Source organism: Manacus candei, unplaced genomic scaffold (assembly GCF_025592945.1).
Source record: "Manacus candei isolate 608988 ecotype Guabito, Panama unplaced genomic scaffold, ASM2559294v1 h1tg000014l, whole genome shotgun sequence".
Classification (NCBI taxonomy): domain Eukaryota; kingdom Metazoa; phylum Chordata; class Aves; order Passeriformes; family Pipridae; genus Manacus; species Manacus candei.
In genome coordinates, this window is record NW_026138062.1 from 35329048 (window position 1) to 35352541 (window position 23494).

General features: G+C 36.7%; 1 protein-coding gene across 1 annotated transcript in view; it reads left to right on the forward strand.

The window, feature by feature from the left end:
- The window catches only part of MIPEP (mitochondrial intermediate peptidase), a 71998-nt gene that overhangs the window by 33392 nt on the left and 15112 nt on the right, over positions 1–23494 (forward strand). Inside the window, exons 14-16 of the mRNA XM_051780112.1 lie at positions 1040–1149; positions 5706–5780; positions 11557–11676. Of these exons, the coding sequence (XP_051636072.1) occupies positions 1040–1149; positions 5706–5780; positions 11557–11676 (305 nt within the window). The remainder of the gene's footprint in view (positions 1–1039; positions 1150–5705; positions 5781–11556; positions 11677–23494) is intronic.

Consider the following 23494-nt stretch of genomic DNA (forward strand, 5'->3'; position numbering starts at 1 on the left):
CAATCTGAAGCAAGTACAGTGAAGAACTGCAATGGATAGTTTTTTAGACTTTATCTTGCCTTTGGATAATGATGGCTCTTAGAAGATGGTTTCTCTCAATTTAGGAGGTAAAAAACAGTGTGACAAATGCTGTTTATACTAAAGAGTAGTATTTGTCTGAAAACATTGAATATAAACATATTATAAATTAAGATTAAAAATTAGAGAAGGGTTTATGAAGATGAAATGAGTGATTTTAAAAAATAGTCTTCAAAAAAATAGTAAAAGCTTACATAGATTTAAGACTGATTTTGAATGTTGATATTGTCTCTAGCAGACAGGGATAGAGGTAATAACGCAGTGGGTCCATTATTAAAGCAACAACTTTTACATTGCTGACTTTAATACAGAAGTTAAAAATTCAACTTTGATTTGGTGATGTGTTATGCTTTTTAATAACTTCCATTGTATAAGGTGCTGATAAAGATTAGTGTAAATAGAGTTTTTGGGAAAGTACTATTTGAAAATACTAACATATTACCTCACTGCACTTACACAGTGTCTTCAATCTGCAAGATTGTTCCTTGAATGAATGACTTGGTGTTATAAAGTGAGGTTAATATAAAACATAAGTAAGCTCAGCAAACAGATGGAAGCTAAAAATTGTAACTGTGAATGGGATTAAGGCAGAGTTTTATTTACATTGTAGTTTAATTTAGGTTTAGGACACTTAAATAGATTTGGTCTTTCATGTAGGGCCAGTTTGGCTACAGTCTGGTTTAGTTTAAAAAGGGTGTGATCCAGAGCTTTATAAGGTGCCTCACCCAGCTGTTCAAATATTTTGTTTTACTTTGTGATTTATAGTAAAATGTGTAGGATTATAATGAAGCTTTTCTGGCAATATGTACAATAATGGAAATAAAATATTGACTTAATAAATGAAAGAACGTTAAAGTTCACCAAAAGTCCAAACTGAAAGTTGCAAAACCTTTTGGGAGAGTTAACTATTTGTGTTAATGGAAATAGCAAATGCTAATATGTACAATTATTCTACCTCTAGGGACCAGATGTCCTACTGATTTTGCTGAAGTTCCCTCAATTCTGATGGAGTACTTTGCAAATGACTATCGAGTGGTTAACCAGTTTGCAAGGCATTATAAAACAGGACAGGTAGGGAAATCTAATGTGTAAAATATTGAAAATAGGAATTAATGTATTTAGGAAAAGAATAATATTTTCATCTGTAATTTATCAATAATGTTTAAAGTAGAAATAAACAATGGATAGAAAATATTTTAATATTATAATTTCAGTTATTCAGAAAAAAATGTATGTATTGTCATTGCAGAAAAGATAAATGTAATCTGCAAAAGAATACCAGATTCTTATATCCAAGGTTCAAATCACATACTTAAAAATTTCAGGCTTTTTTCTCTTACCTAGTGTAGTAGGTGAACAACTTCTGTGTGAATTATTTGAAATATTTTAATTTAATTACAGGTAAGTTATGACAAAAATAGGATTAATCACTGAACTCTCTAAAGTCTATCTTAAAATAAAGCTCAGGTACCAAATCATGGACAAAAAATCATGGAAAGGATCTGCAGTGTTCAAAAACTCCCATTTTTAACACAGTATGAGGTGATGATTGAAATAGTTTGTGATGAAAACCATACTGCTCTATTTAGGATTAAATTAGGATTAGTTAGATTCGGTTAGATGCATTTTTAATGCATCTCTGCATTAAAACTCTGATGCCTTTTTTACATGAAGCTATTGTGTATCAGTCTCCTGCAAGGATCTGCTTTCTGTGGAATATTTAAAGAACAGTGCTCTTTGGAACAAGGTGACTTTTGGTGATCGCTTTAAGATATGGCAGCAGAAAATTATTTGTATTTGTACAGACATTTCAAAAATGCCTCTTAAGTTGTTTGGTGTGTTACACTTCATTGAAGCTTTTTATCCAATACTAAGCATTCAGTGTATTTCAGTATTGTGGAAGTAGAATTATGTTTACCTCCATTGAAAAGTTAGGAAAATATGTTGCTTAACTTCTATTTTAATGGATACTGTCTGAGAAATTTGCTCTGTAAATATTTTTTTTTTTTCTGCAACAAAGCAACCATTTCTGTAGAATTGATTGCACTGATCTTGTTGAAACCTGGGAGTTAAGTGTACCCAGATCAGGAGTGTTCATCATTTATATGTTTGAGTGCACATACTGAAATATTGCTTTCTGGTGTTCTCTGTAAAGTTCATGTAGTGTTTAAACAGCATGGAGTTAATCTGACTGCATATGAGTTTAGAGAATGAGCTTCACTAAAACATCTGAAAGAGATTTGTGGAACATTATTTATGGCTTTATATTTTCAAAATGACTTAACAAATCTAAACCATGTTTAGTTTCAGTGCAAAAGCTAAGAACCAGACGCTGTGTCCCATTTGGCATTTCCATAAACTTCTTCTGTTTATTGGTGGTGAAATCTTCCTCTTTCAGAGAGCAATTGAGAGAAGTTTGATGTAGAAATTCAGTCTTGAAGGGGGCAAGAATGGATTATGCTGGAAGATGAGAAGAAGAGCCTGAAATTGCTCTGTGGCTTTTGAGGGCTTTAGATGGCTTCCTTTTAATTGCTTTTTGAGAATTTTGGAATGGATTTTTAAGCCATTATCCAACATATATAAATCTACTTTTACTTATACTGGTTCATCTAAGCTGATTTTAAGAACCTAATATTGGATTTCTGTGTCTGCCATTTAAATATGAATAGATTGAAGTAATCTTTTCTGTTCTTGAAATTTAGTGATTGTTATACTAATTACTTTTATCTGTTGTGTATATGTTACAAAGTACTTCGAGTAGAAAATCCCACCTTTCTTACAACTTCGCAGAGATCTTTTTGGGGCTTATTTTCTCCGCTTTTTCCCTGATTAATTTTTTGTTGTGCAAATAGGAAATTCAATCTTTGTTTTTTTCCTCCATTTTTTTAGTTATTTGAAAGAAAATGAGTCCACTTCACCCCCTTTTCAAGGGGAAGTAAGGAAGGTGGATGAAAAAGTTAAAATGTGACATTTGTAAAACCATTTAATCCAAATGTTGTTTTGTATGAGAATTTCCACTGAGTTTCTTCTTATGAATTAAGAGACTGAGCTTTTCTGTGTGAGAAGGATCTTTTCTGCAACAACTACACCAGCGTAGCTCTGCTGGACGTTGACAGAAGGAAGGCTTTCTACCGACCCAGCCTGTGGCAGAGGCCATGCAGATAATTTGAAAAAGCATCCTTCTTTTGGCATTGCTGCATCTACGTTTTTGCGGATAGACTTCAGGTTGTGTAATTTTTAACAGTCCTATTGAACAGAATTACGTCAGAGAAACTTGTTAGTGTAGTCTGAGCTTATGATTGCCATTGCTATAAAAGCCAATTGTAGAAGGACTTATCCTTGATGATCCACACTTAGGATTGTTGCTTATGCTTATGGGAAGAGGAGGGGGGGAAGAGGTGTTTTGGTTATTAAAACATGTGGACTGTTGAAAACTGTATTTCAGTAGCATTGCAGAAAAAAATTGGTTGGCAGGCTTTCAAAGATGAGAATGCATTCAACATTTAGATGTAGATCATGAGGATGTGGTCCAAAGTATCTTGAAGTTTACAGAAAGCTTGTATCTGCTTTCTGTCCATTTTTGATGGTTGTGTTGTTAAATACAGAGGAGTGACAAAGCTTGCAAGCTCTTCTGGCAAAAGGAGCAAGTCTTTCGAATTTAGTTGTAAAACCTGGCCAGTACAAAAATGTTTGTTTCAAGAAAGTTGCAAGCCTACTTTTCCTTCCATCTGAAAGATAACTCAAAACAGAAAATCCTTGAGATAAAAAAAAGGAATAGAGGGGACTGCGTTAATTAGTTACTAAAGTTGAATTAGTCAGGTAAACTCATGAGTCAAACCATACCGAAGTGAGGTCTGCTTAAGCAGACAATCTGGTGCATGGGTACCATTCTGTACCACTGTGTTTGTTTGTTTAATTTCAGTTGTTAAGTGCACAGATATGTGGTAGGTCTGAGCTAAATCATTTTAAGCTTGTGTGTCTTTGGAGACGCTCTTTAACAAAGGCCAGCATTTCAGCTGTTCAAATTTGAACTGAGTTCATTTTTCACAGAGATGGAATTACAAGGACAGTATTGTATTAGCATGATTACAAAAGTAAGCCCACAGATAGTTAACAATTGTAATGTATTGCAGTTACTACAAAACAATAAGGAGTTAAGAGTGCTTTGGGACACAGGGAATTCTGTTCTTTTAGCTACCATGAAAAACATACTGAAAAATTCATTCCAAGACCTTCAAATTACTTAGAAGAGAAGGATGGAAAAGTGGAATGCAAAGTAAAGCATATAGTATTTAGATTTAAAAAACTGAATGGTTATTCAATTAATAGAGTTGTAGCCAAAGCTCTGTGAAGGCTGTCTTTCTTTTAGAAGGAGGATGACTGTTGCATTCTGGTTTTATCCAAGAGCTCATCTTTTAGGATAAGTAAAATACTCATGCTGATTTTTTTTCTTTCACTCAGCTGCTTATCAGTGGGCTGTGTGAGATTGTAATGAAGCAAGGAGGAAGAGTTTCTATTGCCTGAAACAGTACATCTTCCTGAGTTCAAGACCTCAGCATATCTGTGTGCATGACATTCACAGAAACATACCTTAGAGAACAGTAGTGATCTTTGAAAAACTCTCTGGAGTAAAATTTTGTTTCCCTGAAATCTTAAGATCCCAAAGGTGTTTCAGGGAAAAATAAGTGATCTCTTTATCATTCTTTCAATTTAATCTAATTTTTTTTGTATTTGTGAAGGGTAATATTGGCCCAACAAGGATATACTGCAGGACAGGCTTCGTGTTTGTTTGTTCATTTTTGTGTGTTGAAATTTAAAAGCTGTGCACATATATGACAGGCAAAATAGTGGATGTTGTTCTATACCATTCTTGACCCAGCTAACTTTTGACTTGGAGAAGAGGTTAAAAGTGTTAGCAAGTATTGCATAAACAGCCATGCAACTTGATAGTTTTTCTTACCTGCTTCAAGTTCCAGATTCCACAGAGTTAATTCATAATATTTTCTTCACTTATGTGTAACTTCTCTGAGCTGGATTTTTTATCCTGTGAACGTTGTTTGTCTTGAAGTCATATAATTTGCACCAAATCTAAACATATGGCTCTGCCGTATCTATAGACTTTCTTGTATTATTTCTCAAACACTGTAACACACTATAAAAAGCATAGGTATGATTTTAGAGTCCAGTTTAATAGTGAGCATCCATATTATATTGTACAACTTGTAGTACCTTTCTTAATATTTTAGCAAGACCCTAGTTATTTTATCCCTATTTAATTCATTTGGTTAAGACAGAGTGATCTGGGAGGGCTTTAACTGCTCCAATCTGTTCTTTATCTCTAAAGATAGTAATAACATTTTTAACAGGCATATAAGGGAATATGACATCAATTTATAGAAAAACAGAGACACAGTGATTTCTCTATTGCTATGTAAATTACTGCTGATATCTTAATTGACTGTTTAATGCTTTGCTCCACAAATGAGATTTCCTTCCTCAATGCAAAGTACTTCAAATGTGGTTTTATTACCATCAAGTTTTTTTGTATCCTCAGCCTCTTCTAGTAATTACCATCCTGTTTAAAAATGTATAATAATTCTGTGATCTGAATTTTTTTTTAATTCAAGCCACTACCCAAAAACATGGTGTCAAGACTGTGTGAGTCCAAAAAGGTGTGTGCTGCAGCTGATATGCAACTCCAGGTATGTTCTTTGCATTCTAGTTTCTATTCTCTATTCAGAACTTAAAGAACATATTTTGGTTCCTATGATTTTACCAAATTTTAATTTTAATGTAGACACATTATCTGTTTTTTTTCTTAATTGTCATGTTTGTTTTTCTGAATGTGTTCTGTGCTGTCTACTTCAAGCTAAATGTCTAAATCTGTAGGAAAATATGATGAAACTCATGGCTTTGAAAATGTTAGCATTATCAGAATTCCCATGTGTGTTTTAAGATTGAATTCTTGAATTAATGGAATCATTTATGGAGAACTTGAAGTAGAGGACATATTGGATACCTGAAATCATTAAAATGTTGCAGGACTGAGAGATACAGGCCACCTTAGAAAAATCAAACCATCATGTTTATTTAGTACAACGTGATTTGAGCTCCTTGTCTTCTGTAGCTGCACTATGAAAGTGACGATTTATCACATTGGAATTGCTGGCTGAGCTGTAAGCATGTAAGATTTCTCTCTCACAGTGTTAAGAGAACTAACTAAATTCATAAACCTTTATTTTCTCTGAGTAGGTGCGATTGATCAGTCATTCACATAAACAATCAGTGTTGCTGTTCTTCAAAGAAAGTAAGGGAAGTTAGGGTTCTGTCTAAAATGGGTATTTGGTCTTTTTCTGTCGTACAACAGCAATTCTCCGATGTGTACTGTAGCATTAGCATCCAGTCAAGGGTTTTTACAGTGCAAGTTTGGCTGCTTTTAGTGTGCTAGAAGTTTCTGCTGTGTGATTTTTGTGATTTTGTTTTCTTCTTTGTTTTGCCTTAAGCCAGAAGCATATAAGTTTTCCTTTTACAGTTAACCTGGTGTTTAGGTGAGATAACTCTGCTAGTACCTTAGTAAAGTTTAGTTATTATTTTTGAGATGTAGAAAGAAACAAATTTAAAGATCAGATTTTTTGTAATTTTTCGCTTTGAGGAGTTTCCAAATGATCACAACCCTGTCTACAAGCATGAGTTGCAATGGTTAACTGAAGTTGATCTAAAATTAAAACTCAGTTAAATATTGGCAGTTTGCTCTGTGCAGTTATTTGAAGGAATTTAAAATTAATCAGAAGTCTGGAGTGTGGACCTGTAAATTGTACACACGTCAGTTACACTAATTAAAGCCAGACTGAACACTGTTTTCAATGTATACATGTATTCTTCATTGGTTAAACCTAATGGACTTTTGAATTATGCTTTCAGTGCAGTGCTGGCTGTCAGCAGCCAGGGTTGGCTGAGAAAGTGTCAACAAGAAGGGTGCTATCTGTGGCTATACCTCTGTGACATGCAAATATAACTGCACCCTCTCTGCAGGTCTGATTTTGAAATGCACACTCCTGGCTTTGGAAGATTCTCATAGAGATATTTGATAATCTAGAAAGAATGTGGGCAAGAATATAAATAGTTCATATAGGATATTTTTATCGGGGGCAGAAAAATTCTAGATGGAAATAAAATTTGTGCTGCGAATGCTTAATTGTGAACCTATATTCATGAGAGCACAATGCATGTGTGGATTAGTAACCACCAAAGTGATGATCAAGTCCTTTCACATGTGCCCATTCTTTCCTAGTGTGTCCACCCATAACAGCTATTTATAGATCTGACAGATTTCCTTTCAGCTTTTAATATGTATTTGCCATAATCTTGTCAAGGTTTGAGACCAAATTGGCAGTGTGGAGGCTAAATGGGCTTGTATACCAAGAACACTGTAAGTCGCAGATATATTCCCAAGTGACATGGCCTCCCTGTCCTGCGGTGCGACAGATGGCAGATTCCAAAAGGAGAGGTCATCGCATCAATTGCTCCTGTTGGGCTGTGCAGTCCCCCTGCTGCTGTTGGCCCTCAGCTGCTTTTGGGGCCCCTGTAGGGTCTGTCCTGGAGTGACTCCACACCCCATGACTTAAGAACTGGGGAGAGAACATACACTTCTGATGGGCTCAAATTCCTATGGGTGCCTAATGATTGACTGGTGCTGGCAGTGATGCAGTGATTAAGCAGGCTGCTTGCCCTCAAATTACTCTTGTGCAACTAATGTTCAACCCGTTTCAACTCATGCCAGATGACCACAGTGCCACACTGAATAGTATTATTCATTTCCTACTTTCAGCACTATGTTTTTGAAGATTCCAAATATAAAACCTGCAGAAGTGTGCACTCATTTCAAAGAAACAGATGGCGGGGCTGTTCTGTTTATTAATTCAGAAAAAATGTCCCAGAGAAGTTGACTGCATGGCAGATATAAAACTAATATGTTCCTTTGTAGAAGTACATACTGCTACTCATACAGATTTAGAGGTATAATAATTGAAGAAAAATACCTTGTAGTCTGCGGTTGCCAAAGTATATATGTGCTAACTAGTGCATATACCTGAAAAAACTGTGAATGATGATTCTAATACCTTTCCTTCAGACTTCGCAAAGACTATATTCTATCTTGATGACTAGATGCTATGTAAACCATATTTGACCTTTAAAAGAAGGAAAAATGCTAAAAAATATTCCAGAACTACAGAAAACACCTGAAGGTTCTTTTGTGATCTGTTGAGAAAATAAGTCTATTGGCATGTGAAAGTAAGAAATGCTGCTGCTTTTTCTTAACTATGATACCTCTGAATTTTCTTTTAGGTCATGTAATCAGTTACTCAGGAGGAAAGATAGGAGAGTTCACGCATCTTCTCCTAAGGCTTTTGCCAGGCAGATTGAGTCCCAGGAGTCTTTCAGTCAGTAGTAACTTCACTGGAAAATGCATAAGTGTTCACATATAAACGCTATTAAGCAGACAAGGAGCTAGAAAGAATTGGAATCAAGTGAAACTAATAAATATCAATGTAAGTGCAAAATAGAGAGACAGTATGAAGATAGATAACTATTTGATGTCCTTTTCATATTTTTAGGTCTTTTGAGAAACATGTTTTACTGAAATTAGAAATCATCTTCTAGCTGCTGCTTAATATTAAGTATTAGCTTGCTCCTCAGCAATATCACCTAAAATCCTGTGGTCCTGGGATGTGTCTCCCTTTCCCATTTCAAAGGCCTGTGTAAACACACAGAGCTGTGGTTTGTAGATGGGAATGTTTATGGGTAGAAAGTTCATCCAAGTTTATTTCCAGGCATGGGGTTTTTTTAACTGTGCTGTCCAGGTGGTCTGGCTCATAGCTTTCTTCTCACACTCTACATGTGCCAGGATCAAGGGAAAGCTTATAGCTGACTTCAGTGACTCATTTCCCTATCACCACATTGCTCTTTAGGCAGTCCATTTCACTGGCCTTCAGCTGACATTTCCTCACTTCATAGCTGTGAGTTGAGTTCTGCCTTTGACCACAAACTACTTGACCCTCAGCGTCACTTTAGAGAAGGTCCACTGCAGTGCAGTCCGCTCCATCTTGTGAGGAACACTGAGGAGTAACTGCAAACTGGTCCTAACAAAGCTGAGAGATAGATAAAAGAGAATAAAGGTTGTGCTGAAGCTGAATGCTAAAATCTGTTGTGGGATGCTGAGGTTCCTGTTTGGTTTGGGTTTTTTTAGAGAGGAGAGGGAAGTCAGTGTGAAATAACTCCTTCAGAGTCACAAAGGCCTAGGGTAACAGGAGGAAGTGAACTTTCTAGGACTGCTACGTCATGTAATTTTTGGGTCTATTCATGTTACTTACTGTTGGTCATATTCTCAGTCACCTTTGCTACCATAAATGCTGTAGCTTTTGTTAAACTATGTTGAATAGGATTCTAGAGACCAGCTCTGAGAATGAGTGGTATTAGCAAAGGCATTGTAAAACCTCTTTCTCTTCTAAGATAAGAGTAAAAAATATTATAGTTTTTACAGTCCAGTCTAGGTTTATCTTTAGATTTTTAGTTTTTCACATTATCAATATAATGATGGAAAATTTAAAAAGACCCCTGCAAAATTTTAGTTTCAAAAAATAAAGTACTCATTATTGTTTGCCATTTGGTGTTGCATCTTCATGGAGTTATCCTCTGAGCAGATAACTTGCTGCCTACTCTGGGTTTGTAGAGGAGCAATGTCTTGTTCAGTGTTGCTATGTAGGACACAAAACTTGCAATGCCACTAATGGGTGATTAGGCAAGTTTAGTCTTACTGACCTCTTTTTTTTCCTCATTAGCCATGTAAGAAGCAAGCAGAAAATCTAGGAGTAGCTCCTGCAAGTCACGGCTTATTCACCCCTCTCTTTATAATCCTCTTTTTTTTTTGGAAAAAATAATCAATTTTCACATTTATCATTTGTCAAGAGACACAGTCAAAGGATTTATCCAGGTTCTGTATGTTAAAATTGACAGCTTATTCAGACAGAAGGAATATGGTCCTATAGAAACAGTCACAATTTTGGTGAAAATACATTTTGCATCCAGAGCAAATAAAATACATGCTGAATTTGGATAAATTATTGAAGAGTTCAGAATGGTTTGTACCCGAATTTCATAATAAAGAATCTTTTCAGAGGTTGAGGGGCTTGTGTTACTCAGATCACATAAAACATCCAAACAACTTCTTCTCCATAAAATTTCCTGGTTATAATTCCTGGAACAGTGTATTTATGTCACTGGGGATGGCATTGCAGTGACCCTGGGAGTGTGACTGGGCCTGAGTCTCTAGCTAATTATTTGCTTCATTCCTTGCACAAAAGCTTTTTGAGGCTCCCTACTGTCAATTTTCCTATGAAGTGGGACTACCACAGGATGGCCTGAACTGAACTCTTCCCTTAAATCCATCAGACTTCTTAGAAATATGTGGTGTTGCACAGCAGTGGGTGTCCTCTTTTTCTGTCTTTCCTGCACTTCCACAGAATAGGAAGTCTTCATGTTAAAAAAGAAAAAAAACTGCAATTATTTTCAGTGATGGCACACACAGAGCCTTAGCACTGTCTTCTGTCCATGTCTGTTTTATGTTTGCTGTTTAAGTGCCAGATACTCTGCTTTGCTGTTTTTGCTTGAAAAGTCTTTTTCTCGTGCTGCTGTCCCAATCTCTAGACACCTCAGTGATTTAGTCTTGCGCCTGTGTTCTGTTGTAGCTCACATGCTTCTACATGAAAATTGCCTATGAAGCAGCTCTTACTTCTGGCAAAGTACCCTCCTGGTGCAGTGTGATCTCAGGCTAAGCTTGCACTCTAGCAGCTTATTGCTCTAATGGTGAGAACTAAAATAAAAGCAAAAATATGCCTTAGTACTACATTGTTCAAAGACTCTAGCAGAAACTCTGTAGCATCAGCAGCATCGTGTAGTGGGCATGGTGCTTTTAGACCAAAGGTTGGACTTCATCATCATGAGGTCTTTTCCAACCTCAATGATTCTATTATTGTATAATTCTCATGTTCGCTGCCCAGGCTGTAACTTGCCCCTGCAGGTGTGAAGTGTTCTCATGGCTGCATGCACACATCCTGAAATAGTTTATTTTACTCTGTCCACTCAAATAACTTTAAAATAAATAACTTAAAAATAGGGTTTTTTAAAAAAAATTAAATATCTTTAAAAATACTCTTTTTGAGAAGGGAAATTGCTGGACGGCTTTAGGGACAGGTTCTAATTTATTTAAAAATGCAGTCATGATGGTGGTGGTTGGTGTCATCCAAAAACCTGCTTCTCTCCTTGTGCATTATACTAAAAATAGAAGATTTACAAAACCATATGAATTTAAACTCTTCCCTCTCCCTAGTCCATCTCTCACACTCTTTTCTATTTGTCTTTTTTGGTTTTTCAAATGCCAACGCCATGTGCCGAAGACAAATATGTATTTTATTTCTTCAGGTATTTTATGCTGTCTTGGACCAAATCTACCATGGTAAACACCCTCTAAAAAAGTCAACCACGGAAATTTTAAAGGAGACACAGGAGAAGGTTTATGGTTTGCCGTATGTACCCAATACAGTAAGTAGAAACAGAATAACTGTATGAACTACCTTTTCTTTGATAGCATATTAATACCTCTACCTGGCTCTGACCCTTGCCCCACACACTCACATGCTTGTTGTTGTATTGTTATATCGAAAGAGTTTTCTTTCTTTTAGTCACTTTATTCAGAGAGCATGGTATTGGAAATTTTCAGCTAAAAATCAATATTTAATTAATGTACTTGTTTTTGTACATGTGTAACCTTGTCATGGTGAACTTCACTACTTTACCTTTTATTTTCTTACTAAGGCACTGGAAACAATATACTGGAAAGAGAGTTTATTACAGCTTTTTAAAGGGCTGTTTATAAAAGGCAACAAAACACTGTGCTGCATGTTGGTGTTTGTGTGCTGTCAGTGTCAGCATGAGAGTAAGTCCGACTTGGAAGTGAGTTTTTCTCACTGTATTCGTGTGACCTTTGTCATGTCATTTATCCTTTCATATGGTATCTGAAAGTGTAAAAGCCTTGAGTTCTGCTGAGGTATGTAATTTTGATCTTCATCATGAATAGTCATGCATTTGTTCTGTACTTCATGTGGCAGCCAAAGGTGCAGTTTTCATAGATGATAATCACAGGATTTCCTGGTCTGTCTGAAGCTGAATTCCTACCAGGAGCATGGCCCCCCAGTCACTCTTTGACAGTTTGCTCAGAATAGCCAAATGCCTTTTCTCTTTCTGCTTCTCAGAAAATGTACTTTTCTCCTTTGCAAAATGTGCCTTTCATTCTCTGAGAAGGGTGTTAGGAGATCCATTTCCTCATTGAAACTGTGTTACCACTGCTGGCCTGGCAGAGCCACAGAAGCAGAAGCGAAGTATCTTCAGAGTAGGATGTCTGACTTCTTAGCATTTTTATAAATGTTGTTTGACACCGTTCCTCCCCAGGTGTTAGTCGTCTGGTGAATGGAACAGTTCTTGGCTTTGAAAGTTAGCCTATGTTTTTTGTTCACTTAAAATTATTTTAATTTAGCTGTTACCTTCAAAAGATTGTAACGTCTTGTAGTGAGGCTATGATTATTATGAAGTGGGACAGCAAGTTTGGCCTGGAACTTTATCCTAGCAAAATGTACTGTAAACTTTTGAATTGTCAGAAAGCTTGTGTTTATTTATTGAATGTAGAATTAGTGTCAAGAACCAGTCAAGAACTGTAATACAGTTTAAATTTCAGTAAAACATAGTGAAAAATTTTATTAGAATAACATTGGTGCTCTGTTGAGTAATTAATGTCTGTAATTTGTCTTGCTGTTCTTTTTTGTTCTTTCTTCCAAACTTAAGATATGCTTGCAGTTTAATTTGTAGTTCAGGTAAAAAAATAAAAGCCTTGAAAGTGAAAGTTGGAGTTTTTAAGCAAAGAGAATATATTTCTTCCTTTCATTTGATTTCAGAGGTAGACATTGAAATACAGCAAGAGAGACCAGTTTTTATTTTCTACCATTTGTCTAGGTACATAGATAGCTGGCAGAGAAAACAAAGTATTTTGATTATTTTTTTTTTATTTGTTCTCTATACATTTAGATTCAGCTATGAATTGCTATGTCAGGCTTGTATATGTTAAGTTAGTCATGTTGGGTAAAAGTAGTTCTTCCTTAGTGAAGATCTTAACTGCATTAATGTGATTTTTCTGTAGTAGCACTATCTGTCAGGGCTGCAAGCATCCATTATTATCTCTTTCTGATGAACCTTAATTCCCTCTTACTGCTCTTGACAGGCAAGTAAACTTAGTAAATATCCTCTGAATGCACTTGGGCTTCAATCTTATTGGGCAGATTCATTTACTGAAGTAGATCCACAGCATATATCTTCAGCAGATGAATTCCTGTCATTCTTGGGCACAAGCTCAGATAATAGGACAATTTGCATGCATCTTTTTGTTACAGTACTTTCAAAATGAGACATATAAACTTCACCTGATAAGTAAATGCTGATGTGCCTGTGTGATGATACCTATTTAAGGTAAACCTAAGCATCATCCTCAGCAAATATCGTGTGTTATGTGCCAACAGTAGGAGGGATAGTGCGAAAACAGTTGAAGTCTTCCTGTTGAAGTCTGTATTTAAATAGGTTTTACAGGCATTGGGATTGGCATTGCATGCAGTAGTATTTACATTGGCTGTGTTGATATGGATAGTCTGAGAACCTGGTGTCACATGCAAGGCAGAAAGGCAGTCAGATAGAAGCACAGAGAAACAGCACTCCACAAGACTTTGTTTTTCTAAATAATGCAAATCTCAATTTCTGTCGGGCCATTGCTTATCTGTTCAGAAGTACACAGGGTTTACTGCTGTCTCCTGGATGACAAAATTCCACTGGGATTTCATTGCTCTATTACGGAGTCTGGAAGCTTACGATTGCCAGGCAGGGGGCAAGGAAATGTATCTGCCTGTTTTTGTAGTGTCTGGCAGTTTTGCTGCCAGAGGAGATTTGTGTTACTGAGTTTGGAAAATGAATAGAAATTTTGCACAGATTGAATTCTTGAGTACTTGCGATACCTTTAAAAAGCAATCAGTCTTCCTTTTGACTCTAAGAAAGCAAGATAAACCAAATAATAATGCCCACACTTTTTCTAGCCACTTTTTCCTGAATGTACTTGGTGTCAAAATTTGTGTACTGTGGGGAATTCAGTACTCTACTTTTGTTCCAAACTTTTCTTCAAATCATAGCTTATTTCTCATCTCTTGTGAAGTCAGTTTTCATTTACTATGGCCTGCCTTGTAGTTGATAACGCTGTCTGCTTTTAGAGTGTCTCCCCATGTCTTTTCTACCTTTGTCTCCAGGAGGGCCAGAGAGGCTTTTAAAAATCGGGTATTGGGTGACCCTTTGATCAACCTGAGACTTGATCAAAGTTTCTCCCCATGAGCTGTTGCTTAGTCCCCTCCTGTCCCCCAAGTTCAGACTTGAAAACTACTTTCCTTTGAGACAGTCATCAAAACTTAGCGATATGCCATTGTTAGTACTGCACCAAGCATAATAATTCCTATCTCCTGCTGTGGGTTTTGGTTCAATATCGTAACAAAAAATGACATATAGGGTAAACAGGCTCTGCAATGATAGTGGAGTTTGCAGCCTCCTGCAGTTATAGGAAAGAACTCTCAGTAATGAAGTGAACACCAGCTGCCCAAGTCATCATACCTTTGAGAATTAGTTTGAACTATTGATTCTTATGTTCAGAAAATTATTATGGACTTACATATTAATTAGCTGTCCATTGTAGTAACCTTTTTTGATGTGGAAGTTTGGTGAGAGATGCTGGTTTGACTTGTGACTGTGAAGAAAAATGGTTTTGAAGGGTGAGTCACTGTGAACCTGGGTTCTTTCTTAGATCGCTTCTAAATAGTCTGTGTTGCATTTTTTAAAATTACTTGATCTTCCGAAGCTGAAGCCTTTTCTTCCAGAAACAGATGAATTTCTTGTGTGGTACTTGAATATGAAGTACAGTATTGGAATTAACCCACACACATCATTATAATTACGTTTGATAGGAGGCAACACGTTGGTATGTAGGGAGCCTTTGATTTTTTGGAACACTGAATAATTTGCTATATACCTTCTTGCTTTCACATATAAAAATACATATTAGTTCAGAAGAACCACCTTTACTGATGTCATAAAATGTACATCAGGTTACGGGTTTAATTATGGTTATATACTTTTGTCCAGAGTACAGGTTTCTTTGACAGCATGAAAAGTTCTTAATGGCCTATGGTTGATAGTGTTTGGAGAAACCAAAACACCTGTGAGACCAAATATGTTAGCCAGCCAAGTTTGCCAACAGAAGACAAGGCAGGTATTGTAAGAGATGCCCTAGAGGGAAGAAATGTATGAAAAATAGTGTATCACCAATGTAGTTGTTAGTAGTCTTCTTCCTGCAGCTGGGGGGACTCTGCCCAGACAGAGATCCTGACCTTGGAAGGCTCCACCTAGGTCCTTGTCTTAACTTGCTGTGGTTGTGTCTGTCGTGTTCCTGACAAAGGGAATCAATGGATGAGATGCAAGCTAACACTTGGAATACTTGCTTAGGGAGGCTGTTAGGCACTACAGGAAGATATAGCTTGCCAGGGGTGCTGAGAATACAAGGATTTCATTAACAGGGCACATGTAAAGACATCTGGGTGGTTGGCTGGCTGAAGAGGAGTTAGTGTCAATAGACAGCGAGAACTAGCTTTCCTGCAAACAGAAAATTTTGCATCACATATGGTCACCATGAGCCAAAGCTGCCTCTTTTATTGTTATTGAAGAACACCTGAGTGCAAAAGAGTAGCTGTATGCTTTTTTCCTTCTTAGGAGCCTTTACTTAGGAGTTTGAAGGTGACGTGACTTCATGCTTAGTTGTGTTAGATAAGCTGGAGGCCACAAATAGAGACAGTGTGATTTCTGAAGTTCAGTTTTGTGCTGATCATGATCACTGTTGGTAGTGGTGCTGCGGTGAAGAGGAAAGTATAGTTTTAACAGGCTTATTCCTCAGCCTACTGAAGGCTGGCTGGCAGTTTTAAATATCTTGTTATAGAATCTGCCATCTGTGTCCTTGTGTCATCTGTTGTCTTTGGATTTCTTGTTAGGTTTTTGGAGTGACTACTGATGTGCAGTTATAACTCTGTTTCTGCATAAAATTTCATGTGAATATCAGTAAGATATATAAAAAGTGTAAATAGACTGAGCAAGCAATGAGGCAGCTGTCTTAAAATAAATAAGTGATAACCCTTAACCTCTGACAGTAAAAGTGGTTTTGAATTCTGAAAACTTTACTCAAGTGGTGCACATAAATCTTAAAATTATTGGTAAGGAATGCTAAGTAGTGGCTGCCTATTAAATTTTAAACTGTAATTTCATTTCATATTTACTTTATCTAAAACCTTCCTAAATTTGTTTTAGATTTATTAAGCTAAACTAATGTAACCTTAGAACCGAAGCAAAACAGAAAGCTAGGTTAAAGGAAATGTAAAAAGAACAGCTAAAAGTAGAATTGGTGCTGTTGGCAAAAAGCTTTTGAAAAAAAAATAGTGGGTGGTGGATGAGGGTACAAAATTTTTGGTGGTAATCAATAAGATGCTCAAAAGAACTGAGCATGAGAAAAAGCCTTTGAATATGTTTGAATATCTGAGAAAAGGAGGTTATTAGAAAAGTAGAAGCCATATAAAAGTGTGAAAAACAGAATACAGGATAAGTGCTAATGAGCCAAAAGTAAAACTGTGGAAATTTCAAGCAGCTTAGAAACCAAAACCAGTCATAATGATTAAAAACAGTGCATCAGAAAGAGGAAGGCTGCCAGATATTTTCTGGAACTGGAACATAGCTAAGTATGATTCAAAAGACATTATGTAGTTATCCAAGAGACTGAACCAAAGATACAAACTATCCTGATGCCCTTTAAAACTTTATTAAGATAATAAAAAATAGAAATTGTTATATGACTGGAGATAATTACTTAAAGAATGCAAGAATTCAGAACAAAAAAGGCTAGAAATGCTGAGTTGTAAAGTGCAAGTAGAGCAGGTAATAAAGTTCTGTGATTACTGAAGAAGCAAGAGCAGAGTGGGAAAAAGAACAATAAATGTCAGAAAAAGCAGTAATATTCTATACCTCTGCCTCAGTGTTTTTTGAAAAATAAGTGGATTTTGGTTAGATAGGTGATACATATAATATTTGAGATGGGTAGAAAAAGAACTGAGATTAAGAAATGAAAAAGAGAGAATAACTAGATTAGATGTAGTCAGGTTGTCAGAATATTTAAGTTTGTCAAAGTAGTCAGTGACCTGGAAAAATTATCACTCACAAACTCCTGAAAAATTGGTAGTGCTCTCATGATAACTACTCTTATGAAAGGAGAAGAACTGTAGACTAATTGTTTGGATTTTGTCAGTCAAGAAGTAGTAGAGCCAATTATTAAGCAGCTCATAAGTACAATGAGAGCTCAAAGGTACAAATGAGAACAGTCAACTGAGCAAAATAACCCCGCTTTTGTTAAGAACCACCTGAGATGAGAAGAATCCTCTTTCTTCTTAAGACATTGCTTGACCTTCGAAACAGGAAGGAAGTGGCTGATAGGATGACTGTAGACTTAGCAAGCTTTCTGACACTTGTAAATCATAATTGTCCAAGCAAACTGTGAATTTACGGCTGAGTCAACACAAAGAAAACATGCTGGCAAAACAGGTGAAGGCTTAGTTTCAGACAGTAGAAGTCACCAGGAATCTGTCTGGGAATTACTGCAGTTCTGTGGTTTTGTTAATGATTTAGATGACAATACATTTATAATATTATAGAAGCTCTTTCAGTTGTATAATATTTATATAAGCCCCTTCAGTTGATAAATATTGCAGAAATTTTGAAAAGTAGAATTTAAATGATCCAAAGAATTTGAATCACTGTGTTGTAAATCAACCAAACAGTGCAGAAGACCAACTTGGCTGAACAGAGAAGTCCTGGTGAAGCTCAGGAGGAAAAAGAAACAGTACGATCTATGGAAACAAGGTCAGGCTTTGCAGGAAGAGTACAAAGGTGTGATTTGTTTATCATAGAATCAGAATGGTTTGGGTTGGAAGGGACCTTAATGATCATCTAGTTCCAATCCCCCCACCATGTGCAGGGACACCTTCCACTAGACTAGGTTTCTCAAAGCCCCATCCAACCTGGCCTTGAGCACCTCCAGGGATGGGGCATCCACAACGTCTTTGGGCAACCTGTTCCAGTGCCCCACCATCCTCACAGTAAAGAATTTCTTCCTAATGTCCAATCTAAACCTCCCCTCTTTAAAGTCATTCCCCCTGGTTCTATCACTCCATGTCCTTGGGAAAAATCCCTCTCCGGCTTCTTTAGGCCCCTCTAGGTACTGGAAGGCTGCTGTAAGATCTCCCTGGAACCTTCTCTTCTCCAGGCCAAACAATGCCAGTTCTCTCAGCCTTTATGTGGGGAGAAGCTCAATTAGAGTTGGAACTGGCCAGTGTTGTTTCAGATAACAAGAAGAGCTTTTTAAAGTATGTTAGTAGCAAGAGGAGGTCTAAAGAGAACATTGGACCAATACTTGTTGAAGACAGTCATCTGAGTAACGGTGTGAAGAAAAAGCAGAGGCATTCAATGCATTTTTTTTGCCTCAGTCTTTAATAATACTAATAGACCTCAGATGTCCCGGTTCTCGGAGTCAGAGGGCCATGAGTGCAGGAACATTGACTATCTCTTTGTGTACACTGAATGTTCACAAGTCCGTGGGGCCTGATGGGATTCATCGCAGAGTTGTGAAAAAGCTAGTGGATATTATGTCAGGATCCCTTTCACTCATTTACCAATGGATAGTTTGCATTAGAAAGCAGTTTAAGTAATAAGTATTTAAACAACCATAAATGCCAAAAGAGCATGCTTTTATTCATGGGATACTGTAAAAGAAAATATCTGGGGTTTTTAAATATATTCTTGTATTTGTCTTTGGGGACTTAGCAGTGGTAGTGTTGTGTCCTGTAGTACATGTCTACCTCTTAAAAAGATGTAGCAAAAATCGAAGAAATACAGAGAAGCAGTTTTGGAAAGAAAATATTTTTGGAAACATGAGGAAAGCTAAAGGAAACTGATTTTTTTTGACTAATGAAGAGAAAATGTTGTGGTGAGAACCTTTATGAAAAAAATAATTGGAATTGAGACTGTGACTATTTGTTTCTTATTAATGAGAGATAATAGGAGGGGGAAAATGGTATAATTTACAGCAAATGTTATTATGGTTAGTACTCAATCTTTTAAACTCTTGTCAATTTTTCCCCTCATTTGTTGAAGAGGGAAACAGACACCCAGTAGATCTTGGATCACTCTTATAGGCACTGTTGTAGATCACAAAGACTGTTTCGGAGTAAAGGTGGAGAGCCTTCATAGAAGATTGCTTTTCTACTTTTTATCTGTCTTCAGTTACTTGAAGAAGTACTGATGTTGCTCATATTCCACTTTTTTGAGTGTTTTGAAGAGAGATGAAGTCATATGTTATTACTCAACCTCTTGAAGTTTGTGTAACCCCTTCAAGGTAATATTTTACGTTGCCATGTTGGAAACTACAGTTATTTACACAGAGTGCAAATCCCTGGATTAGTTTTCATATGAACCTTCTAAAAAGTATACTGTGAAATCAAGTTGAAGAGTCTGGGTCTGAGGAAAAGATTAATAAAAGAGTGCACAGTGAACTCTGGGGAAGTGATAGTTCTATAAATAATTAATAGCTAAAAGCCATTTCAAAAAGACTGGTGCCCTGCTGAGGTCAGTATTAAAGTAGAGGCTGGGATTTCAAAAGCTCTTAAAGTCACCTTTCAATGTTTGTTTAGGTTTCTGTCTTTGTGGAGTTGAGTTCATTTTATGATAAAGAAAATGGTGATAGCAAATACTGTGAAGATTTGTTTTCCAGTGGTAACATGACACTATTCACTGGGCAACTATCTACAGGAGCAGAGTGTTTGCAAATACCATAAGATATGAAGCACTTTTAAGGAAATTCTTTTTGCAAGCATTAGTCCCATGAAACTCAAACATACATTAGCGATAGTATTTGCCATATTTACCGTGTAGTGGAGCATTTCATGGCACAGTGCAGGAAATAGTTGCATACATCTCCAGGTAACATTTTAAACATATTTAGATACATCTTACATAGATTTATGTAATAATAATACCAAATACCAATATATAAACAGAGATTGTTTAGTTTTATATAGTTGTGTTTTCATGGTTCATATGTCCTTTTTTTCCCCTGAGATTGCAGTACCGGAGCTATATTTGATAGTGATATAACTGAATAGATCATTGCCATAAAGACAGGCTAGAGAGCCTGTAATTAAATGCTCTCTAAGTGCAGTGGGAGCTTGTCCTTCCTATGAAAAGCCTGCAGTCAAAACAGAAAAGAACAAGAGAGAGGAACTATTGGCACTCTTGCTTCACGGGAGGTGGCAGTTAGACTGAGAGGGGGGAAAAAAGTAGTTTTAAGTTTACATTGCAGCTTGTGGCAGATTCAGGATTAGAGTCATGATCCCTTATATCCCTGTCTGGAATGGCTCTAGCAAAAGATAGTAAATAAATGTTACTGTAGAAAAGTAGTGATTTCATCTTCCAGTGTTGATACAGATAATTTACATGATTAAGTTGTACTGGCAAATGTATTTTGCAGTTACAACATTGCTTAAGATATTTCTCGGGTTTTGTAAGAGCTTATCTTAAGCAGCATTTTGTTTTAAAAGAATAGGTCAATACTTAAAATTAGATTTAATTGGAAAATTAGAATAAAAACTTTGGACTACAGTGTGAGTCTGTACCCAAAGCAAACGGTGGTGATCTGATTCTACTTACCTCAGGCTTATGGATTTTTAAATCTTAGTCACCTATAGAAATTATTAATGGGTAATTGAAGGGAGGGTGTTGCCTGTTTATGTATATGTGTGTAGAATTGCATGTTACAATGTGAAGGATTTGTTTGAAAATTGTTTGCATGTTTCTTGTATTTCACTTTAAAGACTAGTTAAAATACTGACAAGTTACATTGTCTCTTAACTTGTCCAAATATGATCAGTCAAAACACAAAAAAGAATCAATTTTCATATCTCTGTGTCTTTTAATCCAAATTTTAATCATTGCAAAGTAATGCAAATCATACATACAGATTTTTGATGTCGATATTCTTTGTTATCTCCCATGACCCCCTTCCCTTAGTCTCTTTGTGGGGAGGAGAGAAGTGAGTAGAGAGTAAATAGTTTTAAATTATTTTATTATATGCAGCTCAAATTCACAAACAGTTTATAAATAAGAATTAAATATTTTTCTTTAAGCAATTCGAAGACCATATGGTACATATCTAAAATCACGTAAGTGGTTAATTGCATGTTAAATTCCTTTCCTCTTCCTTAGTTAAACAACTGCAAAAATATTTACATTCCCTGCTGTTCTAGATTTATTTATCATTTTATAATGAAAACACAGAAGTGTTATAAATTGAAATCTTAATCTCTTGCTTGATTCGCTTTCTAAAATGTCAGCGGTGTCTCTGGTTTGGTTTACTTTGTGTTCTCTCCCACTCCTAAGAGAGAAATGCATGACACTGGAAAACTGAAGAATATTGACATTAAGCAAGTCAGAGGTGCAGCACGAGATGTGGTTTCTTGAAATTAGTTTTCTGTTATTCTAAACAAGATTAGAAACTGCAGGAAAGAAAGTGGCTCTTTATTGCATTTTATTATTATTGTGAAACTCCAGAAGGATGATGATGTAATTCTATAAAGCTTAAAGGGGTTCAGGGCAGAAATACAGAATGTGAGTTTACCAAGCAAGCTGCTGCATACCTGTGGAGACAGTTGTTTCTACAGTCAGTGAGTGCTCTAGCTTTTTCCCTGAGGGAGCTACTGGCACAAACAGTTTGCAAACTCTGCATTCCAGAACTCATTAAACTGTTTTTTCTAGTGAGAATGAGTTGAGGACATTTTCAAAGCACTCTGTAAACTTAACTAACAAATGAATATAATAAGGAAAAAAATTCTGTGTTTTGTTTCGGAACAAAAGAGTGAATTCTTTAAGCTGCAAAAAGTACGTGAAAAATCCTTGATTTGTTTCATGAAGTGAGTAGTTTAAACAGAAATGCGGTGGAATAAATTCTGCTGTGTGAAAATTTGGCTTCTCCAAAATAAGTGCATCCAGCAGTGGAGCTTGGTCTTTGGAGCCTGGCAGCCCTGGGTTCTGCTAGCTGGCCTTCTGCTGGCAGTGCTGTGCTGCTTGCTCCTGTTGCTGTGGGGGGGCAAGAAAAAGAGAGGAACCTTACCAGGAGGTTTCTCAGCTCGTCTCACTGCAGTCTCAGTTGTTTTGGGAAAGGGAGCATAGGAATTATTCAGAGAAGGGCATTTAATTCGATTAGCACACTAATTCTAGAGTCACTGTAATGAATGAATGAGACTGGAACTTTCTATATGGGATGTCTGGAAATCACTTGAGTATCTTCCTTAAATTTGAGAAAAGTGGTCTTAGAAAGAATATGAGTGTGAAGAGCTTGAAAACTGGAAGTGGAGTCAAAAAGTACAACCAGATCTCCTGGTTGTCAGATAACACATTTTTTTCATTTGCTAACAGCACTTCTTCCCTCTGATAATTTAAAATGATGTCTGCACAGCTAGTACATCAGAACAGAAAACTTTCTAAGCTAAATGTGGAGCATCCCCTCAGATCTGCACCCCACAGCAAATTCACCAGTTTTCTGTGCTGAAAAGTGGCTTCACAGCTCTTGACCTGTGACCTGCAGTTCTTTATGTTCCACCTCCAGCTCCTGCTGTATGAGTGGCTGACACAGTGCCAAGAAAACATTGCCTGTGCTAACTTTGAGTGTGCTTGTTTGCATGCCAGAGTGGCGTTGTCCTGGATTTCCACTAGCCCTGATAAACCTTGGCCTCAGCAGAGGGAAATAGCCTGTACTGATTTGCTTGCTAATCGCCATTCTCTTCTGGCTCCAAGTAACCAGAGCCTGGAGCTTCTCATGGCTCTCAGGAGTTTTCCACCGTGCTGATAGCTAAATTCAAGAGCATTAGGAGCAATAATACCAAATTAGTGCCAGACACAGGGGTTCTCCACCCAGTAGCCCCTGAAGGAGATAAGCTGGCTGCTCCTCTATTGGGTTTCCTGCCAGAATAAGAATTTAATTAAGAGGGGGGAGGGCACCAGATATCATCTCCATCAAATATTGTTCTTCGTGGCAACAATTCAGCAACTTGCTCATTGGTGTAATTACTGAAGCACACATTTTGTAATTAGAAGACTTAAATGACAAAAGTACTTTCCTTAATTTAGTGTTGGTTCTTTT